This window comes from Armigeres subalbatus, chromosome 3 (genome assembly GCF_024139115.2).
Source record: "Armigeres subalbatus isolate Guangzhou_Male chromosome 3, GZ_Asu_2, whole genome shotgun sequence".
NCBI lineage: Eukaryota > Metazoa > Arthropoda > Insecta > Diptera > Culicidae > Armigeres > Armigeres subalbatus.
The window spans coordinates 204,625,803-204,650,024 of record NC_085141.1 but is presented as its reverse complement, the minus strand read 5'-3'; the positions used below and the strand labels follow the sequence as shown (position 1 = coordinate 204,650,024).

The 24,222-nt window shown below is 37.9% G+C and overlaps 1 protein-coding gene across 1 annotated transcript; it reads left to right on the top strand.

Moving 5' to 3' along the window:
• Positions 1–10,786: 10,786 nt before the first annotated feature.
• Positions 10,787–23,730, top strand: LOC134224164 (collagen alpha-2(I) chain). Its single transcript, XM_062703449.1, has 3 exons — positions 10,787–11,029; positions 21,910–21,938; positions 22,001–23,730. Exons 1-3 carry the CDS (start codon positions 11,005–11,007, stop codon positions 23,315–23,317), a joined length of 1,371 nt encoding a protein of 456 aa, XP_062559433.1. The 5' UTR covers positions 10,787–11,004; the 3' UTR covers positions 23,318–23,730.
• Positions 23,731–24,222: the final 492 nt, after the last annotated feature.

Here is a 24,222-nt window from a genome sequence, read left to right as displayed (position 1 = left end):
TTTTAGTTACATAAGGTTTTTTTTTTAATTTTTGTATTTGAAAAAAAAACCACGTGGTCATAGGTGGGGAGGGGGGCTCTGCCAAATGACCACGATAAGCCACATGGGGGGGAGGGGGGGTTGAAAATCTTCAAAAATATGACCACGTGGTTTCTGGATGGTCCCTTCCCACAGCGATTGAACGTACTAAGTTACAAGTTGATTGCCTACGAAAAGGCTGATTTCATGGGTTGAGTGACAATATAACGAATTTTAACCCACTGTAAGTCAAGGTGCCTATCTATAGGATTGAATAGCTAATGAAACATGAGCAACTAGCGTATCGGAATTTCCATAGACCTCGATATTAATAAATCCATCATAACTAACTAAATCGGCCATTGATCTGAAAAAAACTCAATAGCGTATTTCGCCTTATGGTTCTATTTTATGCCCTGATGCTCTGTGCGTTTGGGCGGTGCTAAACTCGTTGGGAGTTCATACAAGTCTCTATATGGTGAAATATTATTTTTCAAAAATCATTACCCATCACGCGAAAGCATATGATCTCCTCTTTCATATCGTGGGTAAACTAAAATGTTCTAGGTATCGGGAGATCTAAACCATTTTTTTTATTTTTTCACTATTTCTGGTACAAACTCCATAGAAATCTCAAATGATAGCCGATTTAACCCCCCAAAAATGTATGGAAAATGACGCCCGATAGAACATTTAAAAATTGCACCTACGTGAAAGAGGAAAGCCTATACTTTCGTGTAGTGAGTGTTTTAGAGATACTGATTTTTTGAAAATAGGCCTCTATGGACAAAGACACCGTATATATGCACAAATGTATGAAGACACATTCAAAAACAACGATTTGCAGTTTGGCCGGCACAATTTACGATGAAGAATTATGATACTCATCATTCTGTATTTAATTCTACAATAACTGAACTGCCGCTCTACGCATAATAACAATTATTGTCCCTTGTACATAAGAAATCCCAGTAAACATAGGACAAATATGCGTATGGCGGCAGTGAATGAGTTTCATAGTTCCAAATTTGCGGTAAGATGCGCGGCTACAAAGCAAGACCATGCTGAGGGTGGCTGGGTTCGATTCCCGGTGCCGGTCTAGACAATTTTCGGATTGGAAATTGTCTCGACTTCCTGGGCATAAATGTATCATCGTGTTAGCCTCATGATATACGAATGCAGAAATGGTAACTTGGCTAAGAAACCTCGCAGTTAATAACTGTGGAATTGCTTAATGAACACTAAGCTGCGAGGCGGCTCTGTCCCAGTGTGGGGATGTAATGCCAATAAAGAAGAAGAAGAAGCAAACGACTTCCAAATTTGCTTCATTTTAACATATGTCTGTATGCTTTTACCATTGAGTGCATTGTAGTAATAAATGAAATCAAAGCTTCTTTGTTCGAATAACTTGTTTGAAGAAATCCTAACGTGCAATTTTATGACAAATGTTCAGCTTCTAATTTTTAAGAATTTAACGGTAAGTCGCACATTGGCAATTATGATACTTAAATGTTCAGGGAAAAAAGAGGAAGAATAATATAATAAATTAGTAATAATTTGTTTTAAATTCAAGAACTTTGTAGAACAACGCCTTTCAGGGGAAACAGTGTTTTTTGCACTTACAAGCTCGAAAATCACTTTAACATGGTCAAAACGTGAACGGAACTAATAGCAATGTTCACAGGACTTGTGGAGTACACCAAAAGCTTCTGCTTAGAGGTTGTTTTGCTAATTTTTGGCGTTTATATCTCTATTTTTTTTTTCAAAATTAAAAATAGCCCAAACCCATTAAATTGACTTGAGCCACCTCGAAATTGTTTCCGAATTAGCTGAAAACTTGACAGGAGGCTTATTTTAGTATAAGAATTGTGATTCTGGGCTGACCGGTTGAATATTTGATACTTTTTGAAAACATGAAGAGGTCTAATGCTCATGTATGTGTACTTTTCTGATGTTGTGCATCTCAAAGCATGCTCAAATTTTCTCCAACTTCAACTGAATACATTTTTAGAATCCCTGTTAATTTTTACGTTTTTGCTTTTCTGAGAAGTTTTTATTTGTTTGAAACAGATATATTTTCAATTATTTGTTTGAAACAGATCAGATTTTTACGTAACACGCCTAAGGAAGACACTTCCTAAGGACAGACACTTCCTAAGGAAGGGGGAGGGAAAGAACAACAATCATTAGTGGGCCTATGATTATGATGTAAGGTGATTCCTTTTCATCGCATCGGTCTACTTACGGTTGGGTTGAATTTTTTTGACTACTCAGGGAAGCTTGAACCGGGTACCTGGGACTCCCACAATATCCGTGGCAATAGCAGCAAACGATGCCCTGTACGTATTTAGTTTCCAATAATATGATTCAATATGTACAAATGTAAGTGCTGGAATGTGCTCACCGATTTCATTTGTAATTTTGATGTCTACAATCCATTCAGATCCGCATCAGATAAGGGTCTGTTCACAAATTACGTAACGCAAAAATCCGAGTTTTTGACCCCCTCCCTCCCCCTCGTAACAAAAAGTAACATTTTTGGTACCCCCTCCCTCCCCCATGTAACGCGTTACTGTGAAAATTTTAAAGGCAGATTTTTCCCTTCTGAAGCGTTTGGGTTTTGGAATTTTTTGAACACTGTTAGAAAAGGGACGGCACATAATTGAAAATCAAGGGTATCAAGAATGCAGCTAGTAGAAATTAAAATAGAATTGCGATCATAACCATTTACATAGTTTTGCGAAACTGTGGTGTCGAGAAATACAATATTCGCTTGATTTTTTTACGCATATTGGTCCCGCTATGTCAGCATGCTTGGTTTCGATAATGACTAATATTCGTTAACGATAAACAGCAATTACTTTAATCAGTGATTAAAAAAAAGACATTCAAATAAATTTTTATTCGTGTTATGCGTAACATTTGGTAGTACCCACCCCCTCCCCCACCTTTTAGTGTAACAAAGTATAACGCAAGTTGGACCTCTCCCCTCCCCCCAGAAGCGTTACGTAATTTGTGAACAGACCCTAACTGGTCACTGAAATCGTCTCGTAGTGAGTGAAGGATGTTGACCTTGCTTGTTCCGCTTGTTGGTATCAGTTCACCGCACTTGACGACGTTCCTGCAAGCCAGGCTTTATGTAGCAGCTGACTACGGGCTCCACGTTCCTTCCGGGTATGATGTCATCGCTGGAGTCTCGCAGCATAAAACGAGTGCATTTTGAATCTGCTACACTCTCTTTCACCGAAACTATGACACTACTCGAACTGAGAATTGGTTCCATAGCGATAACGCGATAATGTTTATACATATTACCATCGGGCCAACTTATCGTATTACATTGAAGAGTGAAGAACGGTGTCCAATTTCCCTATTCTAATGGACACTGAACATTATTTAGTTTGAAAAAAAATCAACTGAAAACCAGTGAAAAAACAGAAGAGACGTCACAAAACACACCGATCGCTTTCGGTTCCAGAATATTTTGCGAATAGTCAAAAATACTACTAGGGGCTCTCTTTAGTCGTGCGGTAAGATGCTCGGCTACAAAGCAAGACCATGCTGAGGGTGGCTGGGTTCGATTCCCGGTTTCGGATTGAAATTCGTCTCGATTTCCCTGGGCATAAAAGTATCATCGTGTTAGCCTCATGATATACGAATGCAGAAAGGGAAATTTGGCTTAGGAACCTGGCATTTAATAACTGAGGAAGTGCTTAACGAACACTAAGCTGCGAGGCGGCAATGTCCCAGTGGGGGATGTAATGCCAATGAAGAAGAAGAAGAAAATACTACTAAATTTCCAACATTCTTAGGAGCATTTCCAATTCAGCAATCTACAATTTCTAAAATTCAAAGTGTTCTTCTTCTTCTTCTGTGGCTCTACATTCCAACTGGAACTTGGCCTGCTTTTCAACTTGGTATTCTGTTAGCATTTCCTCACTTATTAATTGAAAGCTTCTTCTATGCTCGCCATTGCATGAGTATGTATCTAGGGTGTCGAGAATGTTTCCAACCCGAAAACGTTCTAGACCGGAACCGAGAATCGAACTCGCCATCTCCGGATTGGCAATCCTACGCCTTTGCTCGCAAGGCTACTGGAGACCCCTCAAATTCAGTTTGTTATCCAAATGTAAAATATTGTACATTTTTTGCCTTTCTCGTATACTAAGTATATGGTAAGACTGTAGGACCGCTCCAAAACCGAACTTTTTATAGAAGGCTCGGAGACCCATAGTGTTATATACCAATTGACTCAGCTCGACGAATTGAGGTGATGTCTGTATGTGTGTGTGTTTGTACACAAAAAATGTGAGACAAACTCTTTTGTACTTAGCATTATCCGATTTTCTCGCAACAAGTTGCATTCGACGCAGATTGTGGCCCTATTAAAAATTAGACCGATCGGACGTTGCGTTTCGGAGTTATTAACAAAACATAGTTTTTTTGCCAAGGGCCGCCTTTTGAAAAAAAAAATGAAAATCGATTTTTTTAAGTTGCTGCAATGCATTGAAATGAATGCTAATAAATGAGAAATGATGGAAATAGTTAATGAAATCTAGGGATCCTATATTGTAGGATCCCTAATGAAATCTATTTCGCTGAAGTGCTGTTTTGACCTATCGACTTTTTTTATTTCATGTAATAAACGCACGAGAAAGGCATCACCATCGCTAGGTGGGTTAATCTGGGTTTTTCCTTAGTAGAAAAGGGGTGCCCAATGAATGTTTCGCCAAGATATATTATAGATATACTTTGAGAACTGTAAGACTCACCGGCCAATTTGTAGTATGTTCACGAGTTCAGGTGGAATTTTATTCGAATCTGGGGGTCAGGTTTTGCAGCAGAGGTTTGTCTTTGTTAACGGATTGCAAATGTGATAGGAATGAAATGATGAAGTATTCTAATGAATCGCCTGCTTTGAGCGAGCTTTCAATTATTTCGAATTCCAACAGTTACTGCTATAATTAGTAAAGTCTTAGATGTAGGATAGAAGATGGAAACGTGATGAATTTCATTTCCAGTTCTGGCGATTGCTATAACAAGAGAACCCAGTCAACACAAGATCGTAAATGATGTGACATAAGATGCTAAAGTGGAGGCCATATAGGTGCTTCCCACACAAAATGTACGTATATCGCCTCCACTTTAGCGTCTTATGTTGGATCATATACGATTTTGTATAGACTGGGAAATATATGGAGATTAAAAATACAAACCGGGTTCAATTTGGATGAACTGCTTTTGATTTATGATGTCCACTAACTTTGAAACTGCGGCCTGCGCTGTTTTTTGGCCTGTAAATTTGAAACGGAATGTCTCTTGAACTTTGATGTTTACAATAAAGTAGACGCCCCGTAAAAAAACTTCAAACTTAAAAATAAAAAACTTGCAGAGTGTATTGCTGAAAAAGTTTTTCAATAATTTCGTTCTTACCACATTAGTATGTATAGTGGATAATAACAGCTAGCAATGGCAATTATTTTAATTGTAATTGTAATTTATCAGTATAACAACTAGCAATGGCAGTTATTGCAAGTAAAAACCATAAACTATTTTCCCGCCTGAAAAATATGAACTCGAATCAGAGCAATCGCATTGCTAGTTCGAAGTCATTAACAATTTAGCACCAAAGGAAACGTTTAGTGAATAACGCGTTGAAGGCTGGTACCTATGAGCGGATAAAAAAGAGCGTTCAATCATTTTACTTGAACGGAATAACTGAAGGTATCTTTCCAAATGATACAAACCATCTCAGGAAATTCGCTAATAAAAGCCATTGCTGTTGAATAGTTTTGTTTACTCAATATCTTTAGCATAATTATCGGAGCCCCTTTGCTCTTTGCACGTGTGACGACGTATTGGCACGTAGTTGACTGAAGATCGCCTGCCATTCTTTGCGATGTGCAGTACGGAGCGAAAATCCAACCTAAGAACACAATGATATATAAAGCATGAACAATTCAGCGATTGAAAACTAAGTAGATGATGTGGTGAAGAAGCCGAGGTTACAAAATTAGAATGTGTTTAAGGGAAACCATTGACTGAAACGACCAAACGACAACAACGTGGCGATGATACGAACAACGAACCGTTGATGATTATTTTGCACAATTTTGCTATCGTCGATTTTTTCGTCTATATGCTCGCCCCTGCATCAGTTAGATTGTCGTTCGAACGGCGCGGCGGTATCACTGCTTAAAAAGATCAATGCAACCAACGCAGCCGTGGAGCGTGAGCATCGTTGATACGAATTAGTCTGGCAATGGTAAGGGATATTTGGAATTGTGCATTCAAATGAGTTGAGCAAATATGATAAGATAGTATTTGCATGTCTTCTACAGGATATGTTATTAAGGGTCTGTATTATTTCCCGACTCAAACTCAAATTCAACATAAAAGTAACAGTTCGAAAACTATCAAATAACCCTGCTCGCAATGCAAGATTACTTTTGACAGATATCGAATCATGTGAAATATGTGAGGTTTCTAAGCCAATTTACCATTTTTGCATTTGCATATCATGAGCATGACATAATGATACTCTTGTGCGCAGAACAATCAAAGTCTCCAAGATTTGTGAACGTTGACATCAAGCTACACTTTATCAAGTGATTAAGGCTTTTAGTGTTTATAACGCACTTTCAAAGTTAACAAACTATGAAGTTTATAATAGCATGATTACAAGCTTTGTTATTTGACATCGTTTTAAAATAAAATGTGACATCAAAATACCTTTTGTTGAATGATAAAGCTTGTGGTCTGAATAAGCTTTAAGACATGTAGCAATTTGTGCATCCGCATATCATGAGGATAACACGAAGATACTCTTATACCCAACATAATCAATATGGGTATTCACTTAACGGCGAAGGATGCTGCGTATCTGTTTATAGGAACGTTTCAAAGGCCTTTTGAAATATGTTCCTTGTGATTGTGTATGAAACATTTTAATAATCAGATACGCAGCTGCTTACGCTTATTAGAGGAAGGGGGGGGGCAATATGCCCTAGCTAAGCAAACACTGCTTTATTGTCTTATTTGTAACGCTATTTATGGGTATTTTTACATTATGCAACAGTTAAACAAGATAGCTAGTTGATGCCATTCAAAAATTGTCAAAAATATCAATCATATTGATAATATTCACATTTCAAAAAAGTGGTGACATTCTGTTGCCGGAAAACTCATGAGACAAAACGCCTTTTAGCTGGCAGCTCCTAGGGAACAAAGTATCACGCGTCGGCGAATCAGTATTCTGGTATGGATAGTGCGTGGAGACGCAAGTACATTGTAGGTTAGAGCCACTAGGGCGTTTTGCCCCGCCAAAATGTTTGATGTTTCTTCAAAATGTGAAAATTTTCGGTTTTCCCGACCTTCCCATACACTATTTTGAAACTTTTTTTCGCCTAACCTACACAATTTTAGATCTAGTTTGGTTACGGCCATCTTAATGACGGTAAATATGAGGGAAACCACAAAAGGCGTTTTGCCTCGGGGGGGCGTTTTGGGGCCTCTTCCCCTATGCTTGTTAAGTGAAATGCCTTTCGAAGTATGCAAGCCGAATTTATTCTGCTTAATTTTACTTTATTTTAATCGTGACAGAGATGTGAATAAGCGAATGTAAGATGGGAAATAATTCATTCTAAGTGATCAACATCATCCGATCTCTGACAATCACCGCATAGTCATTCAACATCTTCTTCGTTGATAATCTAGAATTTGGTCTTTGCGTGCAAATAATCTTGTGATTAACCTTTGAATAAATGAATATTGAGAGCCTCACTATTGGACATCGTGTCTAATATTACCTTATACAATAATTTCATTATGTCAATCTCAATCCATGAAATGTAAACAAAAAACGATTATTATTACTATGATTGAAAATTTATACATCAGACATGACTCTGATGGCACATAGAAAGTTCATTGATAAAATAGAAAAATATTTACTAATCAAGACGATTTCATAACGTTCGATGTCCTATCTTGCTTTAAGTAACAGTAACGCAAACAATGGAGTATGTATCCTTGACTCGATTTGCTAACTAGCCTAAGACTAGACCAACATTTGAAAAGGGCGTAACAGCCAAAATTTATTCCTTCTGATTCTTTATACACATTTATAGCTTTATATGTAGACGAAGAATCAGAAGGAATAAATTTTGGCTGTTCCGCCCTTTTCAAATGTTAATCTAGAAGTAACAGTGCACTTTATAGTGGTCAAATCTAGCCAGCCTAAACTAGAACCAGAGATATATTATTGTTTCCTGTCCAATCAGGAAACAAACGGTACTGATCATTCTGCATGTGATACAAAAAGGGCATATTTACCTATCATAGTTTAGAACCAGTTAACGAGGTATTTATTTCCAATTCCAATATTGGCCGAGTGCGCTCTCGTATAAATGCCAGATACTTGAGTTGAGCACATCTTCCATGAAGATGTTTTTTTTCTTATTCAGATCACCTGAACGACAAGGATGAGACTGATTTATACAATTACTTTTTCAGTTATCTGATGATTCATATCCAATTTAAAACAACTATTGCACAACCAATTACCTACCGACTCACTTCCTCTCACTATTTGCTCGGCAATATTTTGTTGTTGTTCTGGAATCAGATTGCCTTTATCGTCTTCAAAGCTCGCTTAGATCGATTTATTGATTGGTGTCATAAATTTTTGATAGCAAGGATTTTTTGTCTACTCCATTCATATTTGCCCACTTGTTGGAACTCACGTGCGCGACTCAAGTAATCTCGATGCTCCGTACCGTCACCAACGCGAAGGAAAGATAAATATATTTTCACGCTCAAAAAAGTAAACGTATCATGCTGCAGAGCTGTAAGCACAGAACAGACAAGAGCACATCATTTTTGCTTCCATCCGCCTGGGCATAGGCGGCTGGGATCTATACAGTATGGGCCGTAAGAAAAATATTCGTTCCTAAACATGGATTAAAGAGCTGAGCTGACATACCTCGTTAAAATTTGACCTAAACCGAGGCCTCAGTCGATCCTTTGACTTAATTACCTGATGATTTTAAAAATCTATTACATTTTTTTTTTATTTTCGCTTTTCTCATTCACCAAGGTATAATGAAAAGGCTATATATTCACTTCAAAAATAAATTTCTCATAGGAGGCCCATAAAGCCTATTGTAATATACTAATCAACTCAGCTTGACAATTCGTCAAGGTGATGTCTGTCTGTGTGTATGTTTGTGCGTGTGTATGTTCGTGTGCATGTTCGAATTTATGCGCGTGTGTATATGTGTGCACAAAAAACTCACTCATTTTTAGGCACTTATCCCTAACCAATTTGCCCTGTCCCACTGTTTTCTATTCAAAATTGTCCAGATCGTACTATGGACTCCAAAGTTATGGCCAAAATACATATTTTTAGAAATGCACGAAAAAGGTACTTTCACCGCTAGGTGAATTAATCAGGGGTTTTTAAATTAAAAAGCGTCTAAAATATGGGTTTTATCTCCAACTAGTCAAATAATCATTATAACTTCCGTACAGATAATTTTTGGTTGATTACTTTATTCTGCGATGCTTACGAAGTTCGTGTCTTACTCTAGCCCAGCATTATTTGATTGGCTGCAATCCTGGTGCGTGGGAGATATTAGCTCGGGTTTGGATGCAACCTCCCCGAGACCGGAAAAATATCGGTTCTGGTCCTGTACAAAACCATTCGAGTTACATGTACAAGAATGTTTGGGCATTTGAATTTGTTGAAGAAATAGGGTGATATAACTATACCCCTAGCAGCACACATGTTCCACATAGGTCCCTGCAACTCATATGTGACCAAATTTAGTCACATTCAAGTTGCTGCAACAAATTTTGTCTGACTTGTGCTGCTCGGGACGTTAACCAAGAATACTTCGCAAAATGCTCCGATCCACAGTTATTAACTGCGAGGTTTCTAAGCCAGGTCACCATTTTTGCATTCGTATATCATGAGTGTTAGCCTCTGATATACGAATGATACTTTTATACCCAGGGAAGTCGAGACAATTTCCAATCCGAAAATTTCCTAGACCGGCACCGGGAATCGAACCCAGCCACCCTCAGCATGGTCTTGCTTTGTAGCCGCGCGTCTTACCGCACGGCTAGGGAGAGCCATGTGACCGAAGACGTTATATGCCTCCGAATGAACCACGAGTTACATTGGGAGAACTATCCACCGTTCACACCGCAAAAATAGGAAGACTGCGGTGGGACGGGTACGGAGCCAGATTGTCGGACAATAACACAAGAAGGTGAGGTACATAGCGAGCCAGGTGGATCGATCAGGTGGAAGGCGATTTGTGGACCCTCCGCAGACTGCGTGGTTGGCGACGTGCAGTCATGGACCGAGTTGAAAGGAGAAGACTTTGTTTACTGCACAGGCCACTCCAGCTTTAGTCTAAGAAATAAATAAATAATTAAGTATACAAACATATATGCACATGCACATTCCGGCATTACCATAGTTCGTCGAAATATTTATTTAGATTGGTATAAAACAAGAAGAGCTTCTAAGCCTCTAATAAAAAGTTTATATTTTTGTTTCCATTTTCGATCGTCGCATACTGTGATCGCGGTATCACACTTGAATTGCATCCTCCCCCCACAAATGATGATGCGCCACGCCGCCGTATATGTTGAGGATGAAAATCAGCACGAGAGTGGGTGCTTAGGAAAGACATTTTTACGGATAGATTGAATTTTCATTGCTGATGTTAGTCGAGGCTCTTTGTTTATAGTATAAATAGTTTTGAGAGAACCAGAACGGATCAGTTCTATTGTAGATTTTGGGTAGTTAGTAATATTCGCAAAACAATCACTGCGAGCACGGTTCTCAGCGAACGCAACATGTGGTAGCAGTAGCAGCGAGGATCAGTGACATATATAGCGATAGTGTACAATTTGTATCCTCTAGAAAACTAAAACGGCAGAGGATCAAGCTTGCCAGCTTTAACATCGATAAACATGACGCGGTTAGCAGTCTTATTAGGTATGTTATATGGAAAAGTGTTTTATTTTTATTTTTACAAACATTTTATTGTGAATCTGAATAAATAGTGTGTAAATAATCGTTTGTTTTGTTCCAACATACTCATCGAATTTAAAATGAAAACTGTGAATAAGGGAGAAGTCCTTGGTCAGCTTTGTTAGCAAGGGAATAAAACTGCCAATCAAGATATGGTGTGTTCGATTTATGGAACAGTCCAGGATCTTTCCTTGGCGAGAGATTATCTACTTCCTTGAATGAGTGTTATATTCATACATTCCACGCAAAATACAAAATTCATGCCATCAAGAAATCAATAAAAAAAAGTCCTACAACTGTAAACGGAAAATGTGAATTAGAATATTAAGCTGTGAATGGACAACCATATTTTGTGATAATGTGATTGAAAAAATAGTTTGTACAGTATGGTTAGTTACCATTCTAGTACAGTACAGTGCGACGACACTGTCGGCAAGTGCAATTTCGATCGGTGGCTCATAATGTCAACATTTGAAGCTTCAGCAGCTGGCGTCCAGCTCAGCTTTAGCTTGATTTTTAAGTGTTCCGTCTACACAGCTCTCCAAGCCTTGCGAGCAATGGCGATCCGAAGTTCGATTCTTGCTCCGGTCAAGGATGTTTTCGGTGGGAAATATTATCGTTCCTGCAAATGATACACATTCATGCTACGGCAGGCATAGAAAAACTTAAATCACGTCTATGAAATGTAGGGGAACGGTTGTTCGGCACTTCATCTCATAGCTCCCATTTCCATCCCATCAAAAACAAAGCAATGAAAAGGAATTTGATTTGTTTTTGTTTTTTTGGTGATATTTTCCGCAGTGGGCACACATGTTAGCAAAAAGAAGCGACAAGATTGGTGCTGAATTTCTCTGTTTTGCGATGAGATGAATATATTTTCATTGTGATGGAAAACGGAACAGTTCACCTATATATATAATACTTAAATTTATTTCAAATCATGGCTAATTTTTTATATTATTATTCCTCTTGTTTCCCTGGACATTTTTGTAATATAATTATTCTAAAAAAACAGAAGCTGAACATTTTCATACATTTTAACGATAGGATTTATTATTTAAACAAAGTAGCTTTGGGTTTCGTTGATATTCCGTGTTTACAACACAAATGGCTTTCAAATTTGGTTCATTGCAGTAGGGGAAACTGGAGTAATATGCACCCCATCAAGCAGTGTTTTAAGGCACATAAAAACTTAAAACTCACATAAGCATGGTCAAAACCTATACGAAACGAATCGCAATGCTTGCAAGACTTGTAGAGCACACCAAAAGCATCCGTTGTTGCGATGCTTTTCGCCTTTTATATGTCTTGTTAGAATTTCTTAAAAATTGAAAAATAGCCAAATTTGACTGAGGGCTTATTTGAGCATAAGAATTGTGATTCTGGGCTGACCGGTTGAATTTTCGATACTTTTTGAAAACATGAATAGACCTCTATTGCATATGCATGCACACAATTTTACGCTCACATGTGCTTTATCAAATCTAACTAACATTTTTTTGTGGTGGTTACAATGGCAGCTGTCCCTTGCTATTAATCTACACTGCCCATATTGGCTTCTATGAGCCTCCCGTTTTTCATCACCACACAGACGTTCCTAAGCGATGTTGCTCATGTGGTCACTATTGTGGGCCGTGATGAAAACAAGGATTTGTATAACAGCCCACCCCCATCATTATGAGCACTTAGTATTGTCAAACTACTATCACTAACATCAACATCACTCTTTTTTTCTCCTTTACCTTTTAAAAAATATAAGTTTTTCTGCCACTACTACACCTCAGTCACTTCAATCAGTATAAGCAATGAAATCACTCATCCTATTCACCTACTATCGTTACGTAAATCTTGGCACAGTCATCGTGATCACTAAAAATATTGCGGTCACTATCACCGTATCGTTGTTTCTTCACGTTCACAACCCTTCCACTATCATAACTCTCTTAAGCAGGGAAACCATCCCCAGCAACGGGTCACCGAAAAATCACCAAACGGTCAAAACCAAATTACAAAACCTTCGGCACCATCCTTGTCCAAAATCCCGTACAACCTTTCCAAGTTCACGTCACTCCTTAATAAGTATATAAGTCTTTTCTTACTATTTTGTTGAACATATATTGCAGTCGTTGAACATATATTGCATTCACCTATCACATTGTCTTTCTTAGTTTTTTTTTGTTTTCTACGTAATTCAGTTGAGGTCGATACTCATTGTAGATTATGTTGCGTCGTTCCTTCATTTTATTTGTCTAATACTAATCTCCCAGGGTCGTATCTGCATAGATGAAAAACCTAGTTTAAAAATTTAAAAAAACACCGCTTTAAAAATGAGCTAAGATAGTGAAATTGTCCCGTTTCTAATCGTCTTAAATCCTTACAAGCAAGTGTTAAATAACTATCATTATCTAAGTCGTGGTCAGCTACAGGATTCACTCTTCGGTGGCAAAATAAAGCTTCATCACGCCTATTCCCTATCTGTTAATAAAATTTATCGAGAATGAAGCCATTATTTGATTGTTTGTATACCATAGTTGTTATGTGTGGTATTTTATAACACAATATTTTGTTTTATATTGGAAATGGCTTTTTGGAAAGTCTCAAAAGCCGCGTAAAAGTATTATACAAAAAAAAATCGCGTGAAAAAAATTACAAGAAAAGCGTTTAGTTTTCAAAATCTGCGTAAAAACTGTCGCAGTGCCACAGTGAGTAAAGAAATGCGAAGTATCTTGAAAAAAAAAACAAAATAATCGTTCCGAACGTGTTACCAAAATCTAACGAGGTCGGTCTGCACTTAATTTCGAGCCGTCATTGTGAATTGAGCAAGTCGCTTGAAATGAACGCAAATTGAACGTCTAAACACCTTTATTCAACTCACTTGTACGAATAGAAAGCTGAACAAGTTCAACTTTTGGCAAGTGAATTGAACAACTCAGTTGAATTCAATTGACTTGCCAAAAATAAAACATAGGGTTTCTTACCCCATTCCCGGCCTAACATGCGTACGACTGCATTATTTAATTGATATTTATGACAGGAAGCAACTTTTCCTGAATTTTGTGGGCTGTATAATACTGCAATAGGGTTCACTTCTGCTTAAAAAATAGCTATTTGTGCTAAATATCGTTCAAAAAAGCTTTTATTTGATTTAAAATAACGAGGTGCAGCACTCATTTCAGTCATAGCGATTTGCCATTCCGGCATACGTAAAACCAGTTCCCGGCCTAAACAAAATTTTACTCGATCTCTCAACATTTTACTCTCACACGCTAACTTTCACCTACTCAGTGACTGAGTAAAATTGTATTGCCCTCTCTTTTCTTCCCACGAAAATTTTACTCAATTTCCGTTAAAAGCGGGACAACTCAAAACTATGAGTAATCCTGCTTTTGACGGAAATTGAGTAAAATTTCCGTGGGAAGAAAAGAGATGGCAATACAATTTTACTCAGTCACTGAGTAGGTGAAAGTTAGAGTGCATTCTCTCTCGGGACGGTAGAAAATGAGACGTAAACAAAAATATGCACGTTCCACGACAACAAGATGCCAGATGGTATTATTCATAATCATTTTTATTTGGTTGAGAAGATATATTTACTCATCCAAATTTCTTCCAAACACTTAGAAACAATATTCTTTTCACCTTTTTAAATCGAGAGAATTGTAAATAACATGATAGCGTCAACGTATTAGACAGTTTTCCTGTTAACGATGAAGGATCATTTTCATACTCCTGGCCTTTTGGCAGCACGGTGCGGCTAGAAGTTCTTGGGCCGAGGTGATTTTTTGTTCGGTTTGAGAATACATTTTAAAATGTATTCTAATATGTTTAAATAAGTTCTAGTGAAACGAACTAATAGGAAGAATTGAAGTGCGTGTGTTTAGAATTATGGTGTGGTGATTAACAACTTAAAGCAATGGTTGTATCGAGCACTGTGACGATTTTCAGGTAGGTGTTTATTTGATGATACCGTTTTGTAAAAGTGGAAAGAATCACTCCGGCTCAGTGGTGTGGCAACGGAGAGCGAAGTTTTGAAATCTACATTTTTATTTTCTACAATTAGATCAATTAGGAGTAAAACAAGTGGTTGAAATATATTGAGTATTGTGAAAGATGAATGGGAGACTTTTTAAAAATTATCAATCATAAACCTACGGCTTCCAAACAGTATACACCCAGGTTTTTTTTTACACGGTTTGGTTTTAGTCGTTTAAGACCTTCAGCGTCAATGAAATAAGGAGTTAACCCCACGAAAAAATTCACAAAAAATCAAAGAAAATTCAGGTGGTATTTGAAAAGCTGTGAAAGTTCGGGTTAACCGGAAAATTAATGAATTCCAACCGTGTAAAAAAAAACCTGGGTGTAAATCATTAGTTTTCTGTGCACTGAGCCGGGAATCGGGTCCATAGGCCCAAGTAGTGATTTACCCTATTCTACTTTCTTTTCGTACAGGTGAATTGAATTAAGGTGCTTACACGTTCAATTCGCGTTCGATTCAAGCGACTTGCACTTGCCTTGTCTAAACGTAGCATAATGGCCACTAAAACACTCTTTACTTTGGTATAGGGTCTCAAGTAGCCTTGCGAGCAAAGGCGTAGAATTGCCAATCCGGAGATGGCGAGTTCGATTCTCGATCCGGTGTAGGATGTTTTCGGGTTGGAAACATTCTCGACACCCTGGGCATAGTGTATCCATTGTACTTGCCACGCAAGATACATACCCATGCAATGGCGGGCATAGAAAAGCTTTCTATTAATATCTGAGGAAATGCTAATAGAATACTAAGTTGAAAAGCAGGCCAAGTTCCAGTTCTTGAAAGTGTTAGTGAATGTTTTGAAAATCGAGGCCCATGCAAAGATTGCATTAGGTCAATATAGCATGCCATTGCATTAGGTCTCTGGTCACGAGAAAAAAAAAGAGAAATAGGTATATTTTTGTGTATATATAGAATCAATTTTTGAACAATTCTTCATATACTTCGTCGACCTTATTTGCTTACAAAAATGTGACTGAAGACGAGGATTGAACCTAAGTCCTCCACCAAGCCTAGCGCTATTCGACACGCTGGCCATCTGGACTATTTATCAGAAAAAAGAAGCAGTTGTGGAAGACTATCATTATCTTCGTTCTGTATTTATTTATTTATTTATTTATTATTTATTAAATCCATCTGACATCTTCTGTCTTAATGAATATCTTAAACTAGTGACCAAATCTCATTTGTAATTGAGATAATTATCATATAATCACAAGTAGAAGGGTAATAGAGATAGAGAAGGGTGATGTTAGTGGAATTGGTACTATACTTATCTGCGTCCTTGTCCGCCATCAAGTTGAACGGAGTTGGGTCGATCATATGAGTCGAAGTTATACTGTTGTATACGAAGGAACCAACAAGAGTCGTCAATACATCTAAATTGATCGAAACCAAATGAACCGAGTGAGCAAATGAACCAAATGAGCAAGTGTAACAAATATAAGATTTTCTGAGCGGTTTGCATGCGAGATTTGATACAAAACGTTTGATGCCAAGAATGTCACAACGTTTTGGTTTGAGTGTGAAGTGCTGAATGGATATTAACATTAATAGGAGTATCTTAGAACTGCGAAATAAATTCCATTATACTGAATATAGTACTGATTTTCCTAGTAGAACTCTGAGCTACACCATTGTAGGGATTCCAACCACACTTTGGACATCACACAGCTTTTGAATTTTCTACTTTCAAGAATGGTCGTAAAGCATTTCTGCAATCACGTTAGTAGTAAGGGTCTTCATAGAGATGGGCGTTCATATCCGGAACCGTTTAAATGATCTGGATCTTTGAATTGGGTGAATGATTCGTAGCTCATTTTTTGAAAGATCCGGTTTACCAGATAAGCAAATTATCTAACAATTTGTAAGGAAATGATCGAATTAAATGTTTACTGTAGGTTCACTAAACATGTTATATTTGATTGAGGGCAAAGAGGGGTAAAATTATTGTCTTTACGGGTCAAAAGTGTGGTCCTGAATGACAACCGTTTCACCATTCTGCATTATCCTTACGTTTTGTTCCAAAGATTCGATCCGTATGAAAGATCCGGATCATTAGACTGAATGACCCAGATCTGATCCGTTTTACCCATCTCCTCTAATCCTAATAGAGCCAAGGGCCATTTCGGAAGTGAGTCTAACTCTTAAGTAGTGCTTATCCAGTAGTCATACACTTGAACCCTGTGCAGTGCTTAGTTTGAAGTTAAGAAATCAGCCTTTTGCCTCCTACCTACACCGTGGTCAGTAACGTCGGATACACTTTCAAAATGAAATACAAATCATATCACGGCGTGTGTATGGGGACCTTTATGACAAAAAATGAGAATCGCTAATTACATGAAAATATAGTTCTTCAGCTTTCATTTCGTGACTATTTGAAAAAAAATCACCGAGGGGTCCCGAACAACTTTTTTTTCTCCCTGAAACGGAACTTTTTAGTTGGAAAACCATCGATTATTTACCGCGTCCCCTATTAAATGAGATTCCTGGATTTTTTTCTTCCAATCATCATATAAAAACTAAGGGCTAATCGATTATCACCAAGTTATAGTCCAAATATTGTTCATTGGAGCTCAAGCGTCAAAGAGCATAACGAAGCTGAACTCGATAAATTTATGTTATCCTCTGAAAACAGCTAAGGAAGGCTTGGGTAGAGATTGCACTGCATCGTAATCTCATGCACATAAACACCCAAAAAACGTGTCGAAATTGAAACTTGTTATGTGAATTAATAAGTTTAACTGGTGCCATAAAATTATTCAAAACGATTGATCATGTTAAACAATAATTTACCAAAGTAAAATAAGGGCCTTCCTTAGCCATGCGGTAATATATGCGCATACAAAGCAACACCATGGTGAAGGTGGCTAGAAATGGATGAAATAGCTAGCGTATACAAATTAAGAAAAAAATGTTTGCTATATTTTGCTCTAGTAATCATATCGCTACGATGCGTAATTAATAAGAACGAGTGATTCAACCGAAAAGCAAATTAATTAATTAAAAACTACAAATGATTTGGCTCTTACATCCCATTTTTATAACAAATATTAACACGTCAGTTTTCTATGATATTGCAATGCGTAGGTTTGGAGAAATATCCATGAGAAATGATTATTTTCACTAAAAATTCATTACCAGTTCAAAATGTAATTCACTTTTCATTTTATAGTCGCATTATTGTTATTGGCAATCACTTTCAATAACGTTTGATTATTTGGTCAAGCCACGTGATCAAGCCAAATACCACCAACAGAAAACACAAACATAAAATCTATTATAATCAATAAACAAAAATCATACTCCAATTGCATTTTCTTCTAAACCGGACTTATTTTCATGATTATTAGTACAAGCAGCAGACTATAAAGTGATCAATAAGCTTCACTTTCATTCATCTATCTAAAGGAAGAAATCTAGATGAACAATGATCAGAGCCGTAATTTCAAGAAGCTTTACCAATGATGAGGTCCCGCTAATATTTGTCAAAAATCAATCAAACAAACGTGTTTCTTACTTTCAAAGCCAAAAATAAAAAATAATCCCACATAGGAATGTCGAGAAAATATTTAAGTTAAAAATTTCCTAGACCGAACCGGGAATATAACTCAGCCACCTCCAGCATGGTATTGGCATGGTCATCTCACAGGTAGGCAAAAAGGGTTTGATAATATCATCCTTGGAAATGTGATAAAAATCGTCAGGTTTTCAAAAAACCTCCAAAGTTTTGAATGTTGGCATTCCATCGTTTTTCAAGCTCAATCAATTAATTTGTATATTCTCATATATCTGGATTAATCTCTAAATTGATCAGGGAGAGGTTGCTGTATAAATATACCTGTGGGTTGATCCATGACGAAGCGGTAATGTTTGCTAGCAAAATGTTGAATTTAATAATTTCGGTTCCGTTATGCTTCTCCACATCTGAACCTTTGAAATAAGGTTTTAAATAAAAGAATAAGAAGAATATTCATTTATTACATTTGATTCATGAAAAATGGTAAAAAAGGATTAAAGACGGTTGGTATTATTGTATATTGGCCACTTGTAAAAGACAAAAAAAAAAGTTGTTCGGAACCCCTCAGTTGATTTTTTGAAATACCCAGGAAATGAAAGATAAGAAGCTATATTTTCACGTAGTTGAAGTTTTAGCGACGCTCGGTCCCCCCTTGGAAAAAAAATTTCAAAATTTTTTTTTCAAGAATGGTGGCAATGCATAGTAATTAATGCAAAAACATGCAAAATGGTAGAAAATATGCGATCTATTCCCCTAAAGTGCTTTTTTGACCTTTCTTATGCGATTTTTTCAGTACATTTTACGATGCACAAGAAAGGCATCATCGCCGCTAGGTGGATTTTTTGTGATAATATTGTTCTACCCTTGTAGCCGTGCGGTGAGCCGCGCGGCTATAAAGCAAGACCATACTGAGGGCGGCTTGGTTCGATTCCCAGTGCCGGTCTAGACAATTTTCGGATTGGAAATTGTCTCGACTACCCTGGGCATAAAAGTATCATCGTGTTAGCCTCATCATATACAAATGCAAAAATGGTAACTTGGCTTAGAAACCTTGCAGTTAATAACTGTGGAAGTGCTTAATGAACACTAAGCTGCGAGGCGGCTCTGTCCCAGTGTGGGGATGTAATGTCAATAAGAAGAAGAAGAATTGTTCTACCATCACTGCCGTCATACGCATAAATGTTCCATGTTTGCTATGTATATGGGATAGTTATGCGTATAACGGCAGAACAGTACTTCAAAAAAAAATCAGAAGACAGTTGCTTCGTATTATTTGCATTATTACTTATAATGCACTTTGAAAGTGTATCCGAATTGATTGATCACGGTGTAAATTTAACCACAGTTGGACGGATTTCAGTGTTTGACAATTTCCGATCCCCCGCGGTGAGAAAAATGCAAAAACTTTTGTTCTGCATATGCATAAAAAAATTCACAATGTTTTATTCAAGAATTTATTTACGATAATTCTCGTTTCTTTCAAATCTATCTGTCTGTGCTAATAATCATCCTTTGTCTGCTATAATTATTCACTAATATCTAATTTTCATCGTATCAATGAAACCTCCGCAACGATTACTTATCTATACATTGTGCCTGTGCCTGTGCCAAATCAAAAAGCATTTATTGCTGGCATAGACGCTGAAGCATATGCACCAAGATCAAACGACCACAATAAAGAAAGATCAACCACACGCTATGTGTGTATCAGTTTGAGGGATTGATGGCAAGCAAGGCTTCAGTATGCAGTGCGCACTATGTGGTTCCTAAACCGTAGGTTCTACGCTGCGATGCGATGCTGCGACATTCTAAATGTGATTCGTACTAACAGTCAGTGTACTGACATTATGTTAGAATGTTACTGAAGGAAAAAACAATTAAGGTTGCTTAAATGTCTAGTTGAAGTTGCCGGTCCGAGTTGAAATAGATCGCAAACAATGCGTGATATCGACAATTTAGCGGTAATTAGATTGTTGCTCTTACTAATGTCTTCAATTCCACCACCTTTGTTACCATACAGGTTGGCTATTTTTGCAGCTTGACTGATTCTGTTTATCCACTTAATGCAAAAGTGCTCTCAACTTCAGTTCCGTTCTATTCTGTTTTTTATGCTCCAGATACACTTTGGCAATGTTTACACAAATCCAGCTGAACAATAAATTTAGCCATCAGCATTTTTAATTGTCCATTGAATGTGTTGGGATGGTACACTTATTATCGACTTGGCTCGACAAATCACATACAAAATGAACTTCTTTACATTTGAGAACTCTCGTCTCGTGAAGAAATCATTTGAAGGGAACAACCATTAAGTGTATATACATTATAAAATTTCCGCTTATTGAACTAACAAGTTAAACTATTCCTTTGTGCGAATGAATTGTTGGGAATAGTGGGTCATTTATATTTTTGCATTGTTATCACTAAATTATGACAAAAGGGTTATATTCTGCTATAGCACCATATTTCTAAAATACGCGATAAAGGTACCTATCTAATTATCTTAACTTTAAACTTTTTAAAACTTTTGGTATTTTCTATTCATTTCGAATTAATAATAATTACGCTTACTACCCTTGCCCTTTTTCATGATAGCTTACTTCTTGATCATTTTTTCGATCGGTTCAAGGCCTAATTAATCGGTTCGATATGATGTACCATAGTAGATACTATGGAAGGTATAGCTCGATTATAAATTTTACCATTCATGACGACCACGTAATTAGCCCGCTTAGATGCTCCCCCATTGAACTAAGAAGTGCCTTTTTTGCATCTACATGAGGTCAATGTTGTACTCACGTAAATACTTAGTTCCGATAGACCGCAGAGCAGAAATTCATAGAACACAAATGGTTGTCAAAAAGAAATCTGCCTTAATTTGTGCACACGTCCGGCTACGTTAATGGTAAATGATTGGTTTGGATGATAGGTTAGTTGCCGTTGAACATGATCAATGGAAGAATTATTTCATTATCTATCCACCGTAATTATGGCGTTTTTGTGGGGTGAAGAGTAAAATAAACTATTCTGGTGGTTATATCCACAAAAAAAAAACACTTCGAGTCTTTTGTTTTAAAATACATCTCAATCTTTTCACGTCCTTAGTTTTTAACACCACCTAATTAACTATAATTAACATTTTTTTTAATAATTGAAAAGTCCAAAAGACTTCATTTGTTTCTTACATGTTTTGTACTTGAGTCGACTTCAGCAAGAGCTCGTCTTATGGGATTTGGAAGTCAACGAGTTTCAAACAGAGTCTAATAAGCTACTTTTTTAATTTATTTCTTGCAGCGTTCTGTGCTATATGCAGAGTAAACTGGGTATGTAAAAAAAAAACATATAGATTCTATATTTAATCTCACTTGTCAATTTTATCTACCAGGCACAAAATGGCTATAATTATGACAGGCCCGATTCTGGATTAGGAATCGCCAGCACCAGTCGACCAGGTTTCCCCGGAACCAGCGCATCGGGATACCCCTCTCCGTCAGGATTCGGTGGTGCGGCGGGACCAACTACGCCTTCCTATCAATTCGGAAGCACGGGATATCCTTCCGGCAGACCATCCATTCCTGCCTTCGGGCAACCGGGGGCATCAGGACCTGCCTTTGGACAACCAGGAGCAGCAGGACCCACCGGGAGCGCTGGGTATCCTGGTGCAGGTCAGCCTGATTTCACTGGAACGGGATCGTTTCAAGGTACATCAGTTGGGGGAACTGGATTTGGCAGCGTAGGAACCGGGCCTGGATTTGCTGGCGACAATGTCGGCTTTCCATCAGGTGGATCTCGCCCAGCTACTGGAGGCGCTGGACAACAACGGCCTACTGGCGGTGTAGGTGCGGTGCAACCAAGTCGTTCTGGACCCAGTGGTCCAGACTCTATTGGACAGCCTGGATCTTCTGGCAATGATGGACAATACGAAGGTGGTGACTACTCGGCTATTCCTGGAGAGCCAGGTGTAGATTATCCAATTTTCTCTGAAATACCTCAAACTTCATTTGATTGTAACCAGCAACCTTACCCCGGATACTATGCTGATGTGGAAGCTCAGTGTCAAGTATTCCATATATGTGCCCTCAATCGTACTTTCAACTTCCTGTGTCCAAATGGAACTATCTTCAGCCAGGAGCATTTCGTTTGTGTTTGGTGGAACCAATTTGACTGCGCTAGTGCACCAGGATTGTTTGAGAAAAATGCAAATCTCTATGATACTCCACAAGGGAGTCGTCTGCCTTCTGATGGATTTGCTGGAGTACAACCAGGAACCGCACCAGGAATAAGTGGCCCAACTGGACCCACTGCAGGTGGAGCACCTTATCCAGGACGAACTCAAGGTGGACGACCCTCAGGAGTTCCAATCGGCGGACTACCTGGAACTGCTCCTATTGGTGTTCCAGGTGGTTCACCTGTGGGATCACCTGGAGGTGTACCACTCGGACAACCAGGAACTGCTCCTGGATATCCAACTGGTCCAGCTGGTGGATACCCTGGTGCTCGACCAGTAGGTGGGTTCCAGCAAGGTGGACAACTTCCATCTAATGTGCCTCCGGGCTATCCTGCTGCCGGTGCTCCAACAGGACCTTCTTTCCCAAGTGGTCCAAGTCAACAAGGATACCCTGCATCAGGTCAACCGGATGGACAGTTTGCTCCCTCCCCGCAAGCTCCTACCCGAGAGTATCTTCCTCCAAGGCAAGGGTGAAGCTGAACAAATGTATTTTTAATAACTTACAGGTACGGGCAATTTATTTATATTAGGCTTAACTTTACTACGAATAAAATGTTGGGACTTGCCAAAGTGAGGTGAAATAGATCTTAGTAAGCAAGTTATCAAATACTAATATTGAAAATGATCAAGACTATAAACCATCATGGCTTTAGTTAGGAATGCATTTACTAAACAGTATTCAAGCTATAACAAAAATAAAGATTCTTCCAGTATAGCAGTAATTCCTTATGGTGGTTTGATCTACTAACATAATGTAAGAAGTATAATGCGACAGGTACACTAGGTGACTTATTGTTATACTGATCATATGTTTTTACTTGGAAGCCATTGTGAATACTCACTCGCAATTGATGTTGCAATAAAAATAAAGCAAAATAAAACTGTAAGATTTGCTTTTTACTCCCAAATTGTTGTCCTTGTAGTGTTATTCGACTTTCAGAGCACAGTTTGAAATTGAAATATGCATCATAAGAGCGTAACATGTTATAAGTCCGAACATAGTTTTAGAAAGTAACAAAAAAAATTGAAAGGGCTAATCTCATATGTTTCTTTGGCTTTTCTATAGAAGTGAACATGGGATTTGATCTTTTAAATAAATTGATCTTTCAAAAAGGGGAGAAAACCTATTTTTGCATGACTTCTATTTTTGTTCCCAAATCAGCGACATTCAAATATTGCAGAAATCCCGCTACTACAACGTGCCCACTGCCCACACGTCATATATTGATTGACTTCAAATCCGCATATGGTAAAATCGATCGGAATCAGCTATTGCAAAAAATGCACGAACACGGATTTCCAGATAAACTGATGCGGTTGATCAATGCGCGCGATGGATCAGGTGATGTGCGTAGTTCGAGTTTCAGGGGCATTCTCGA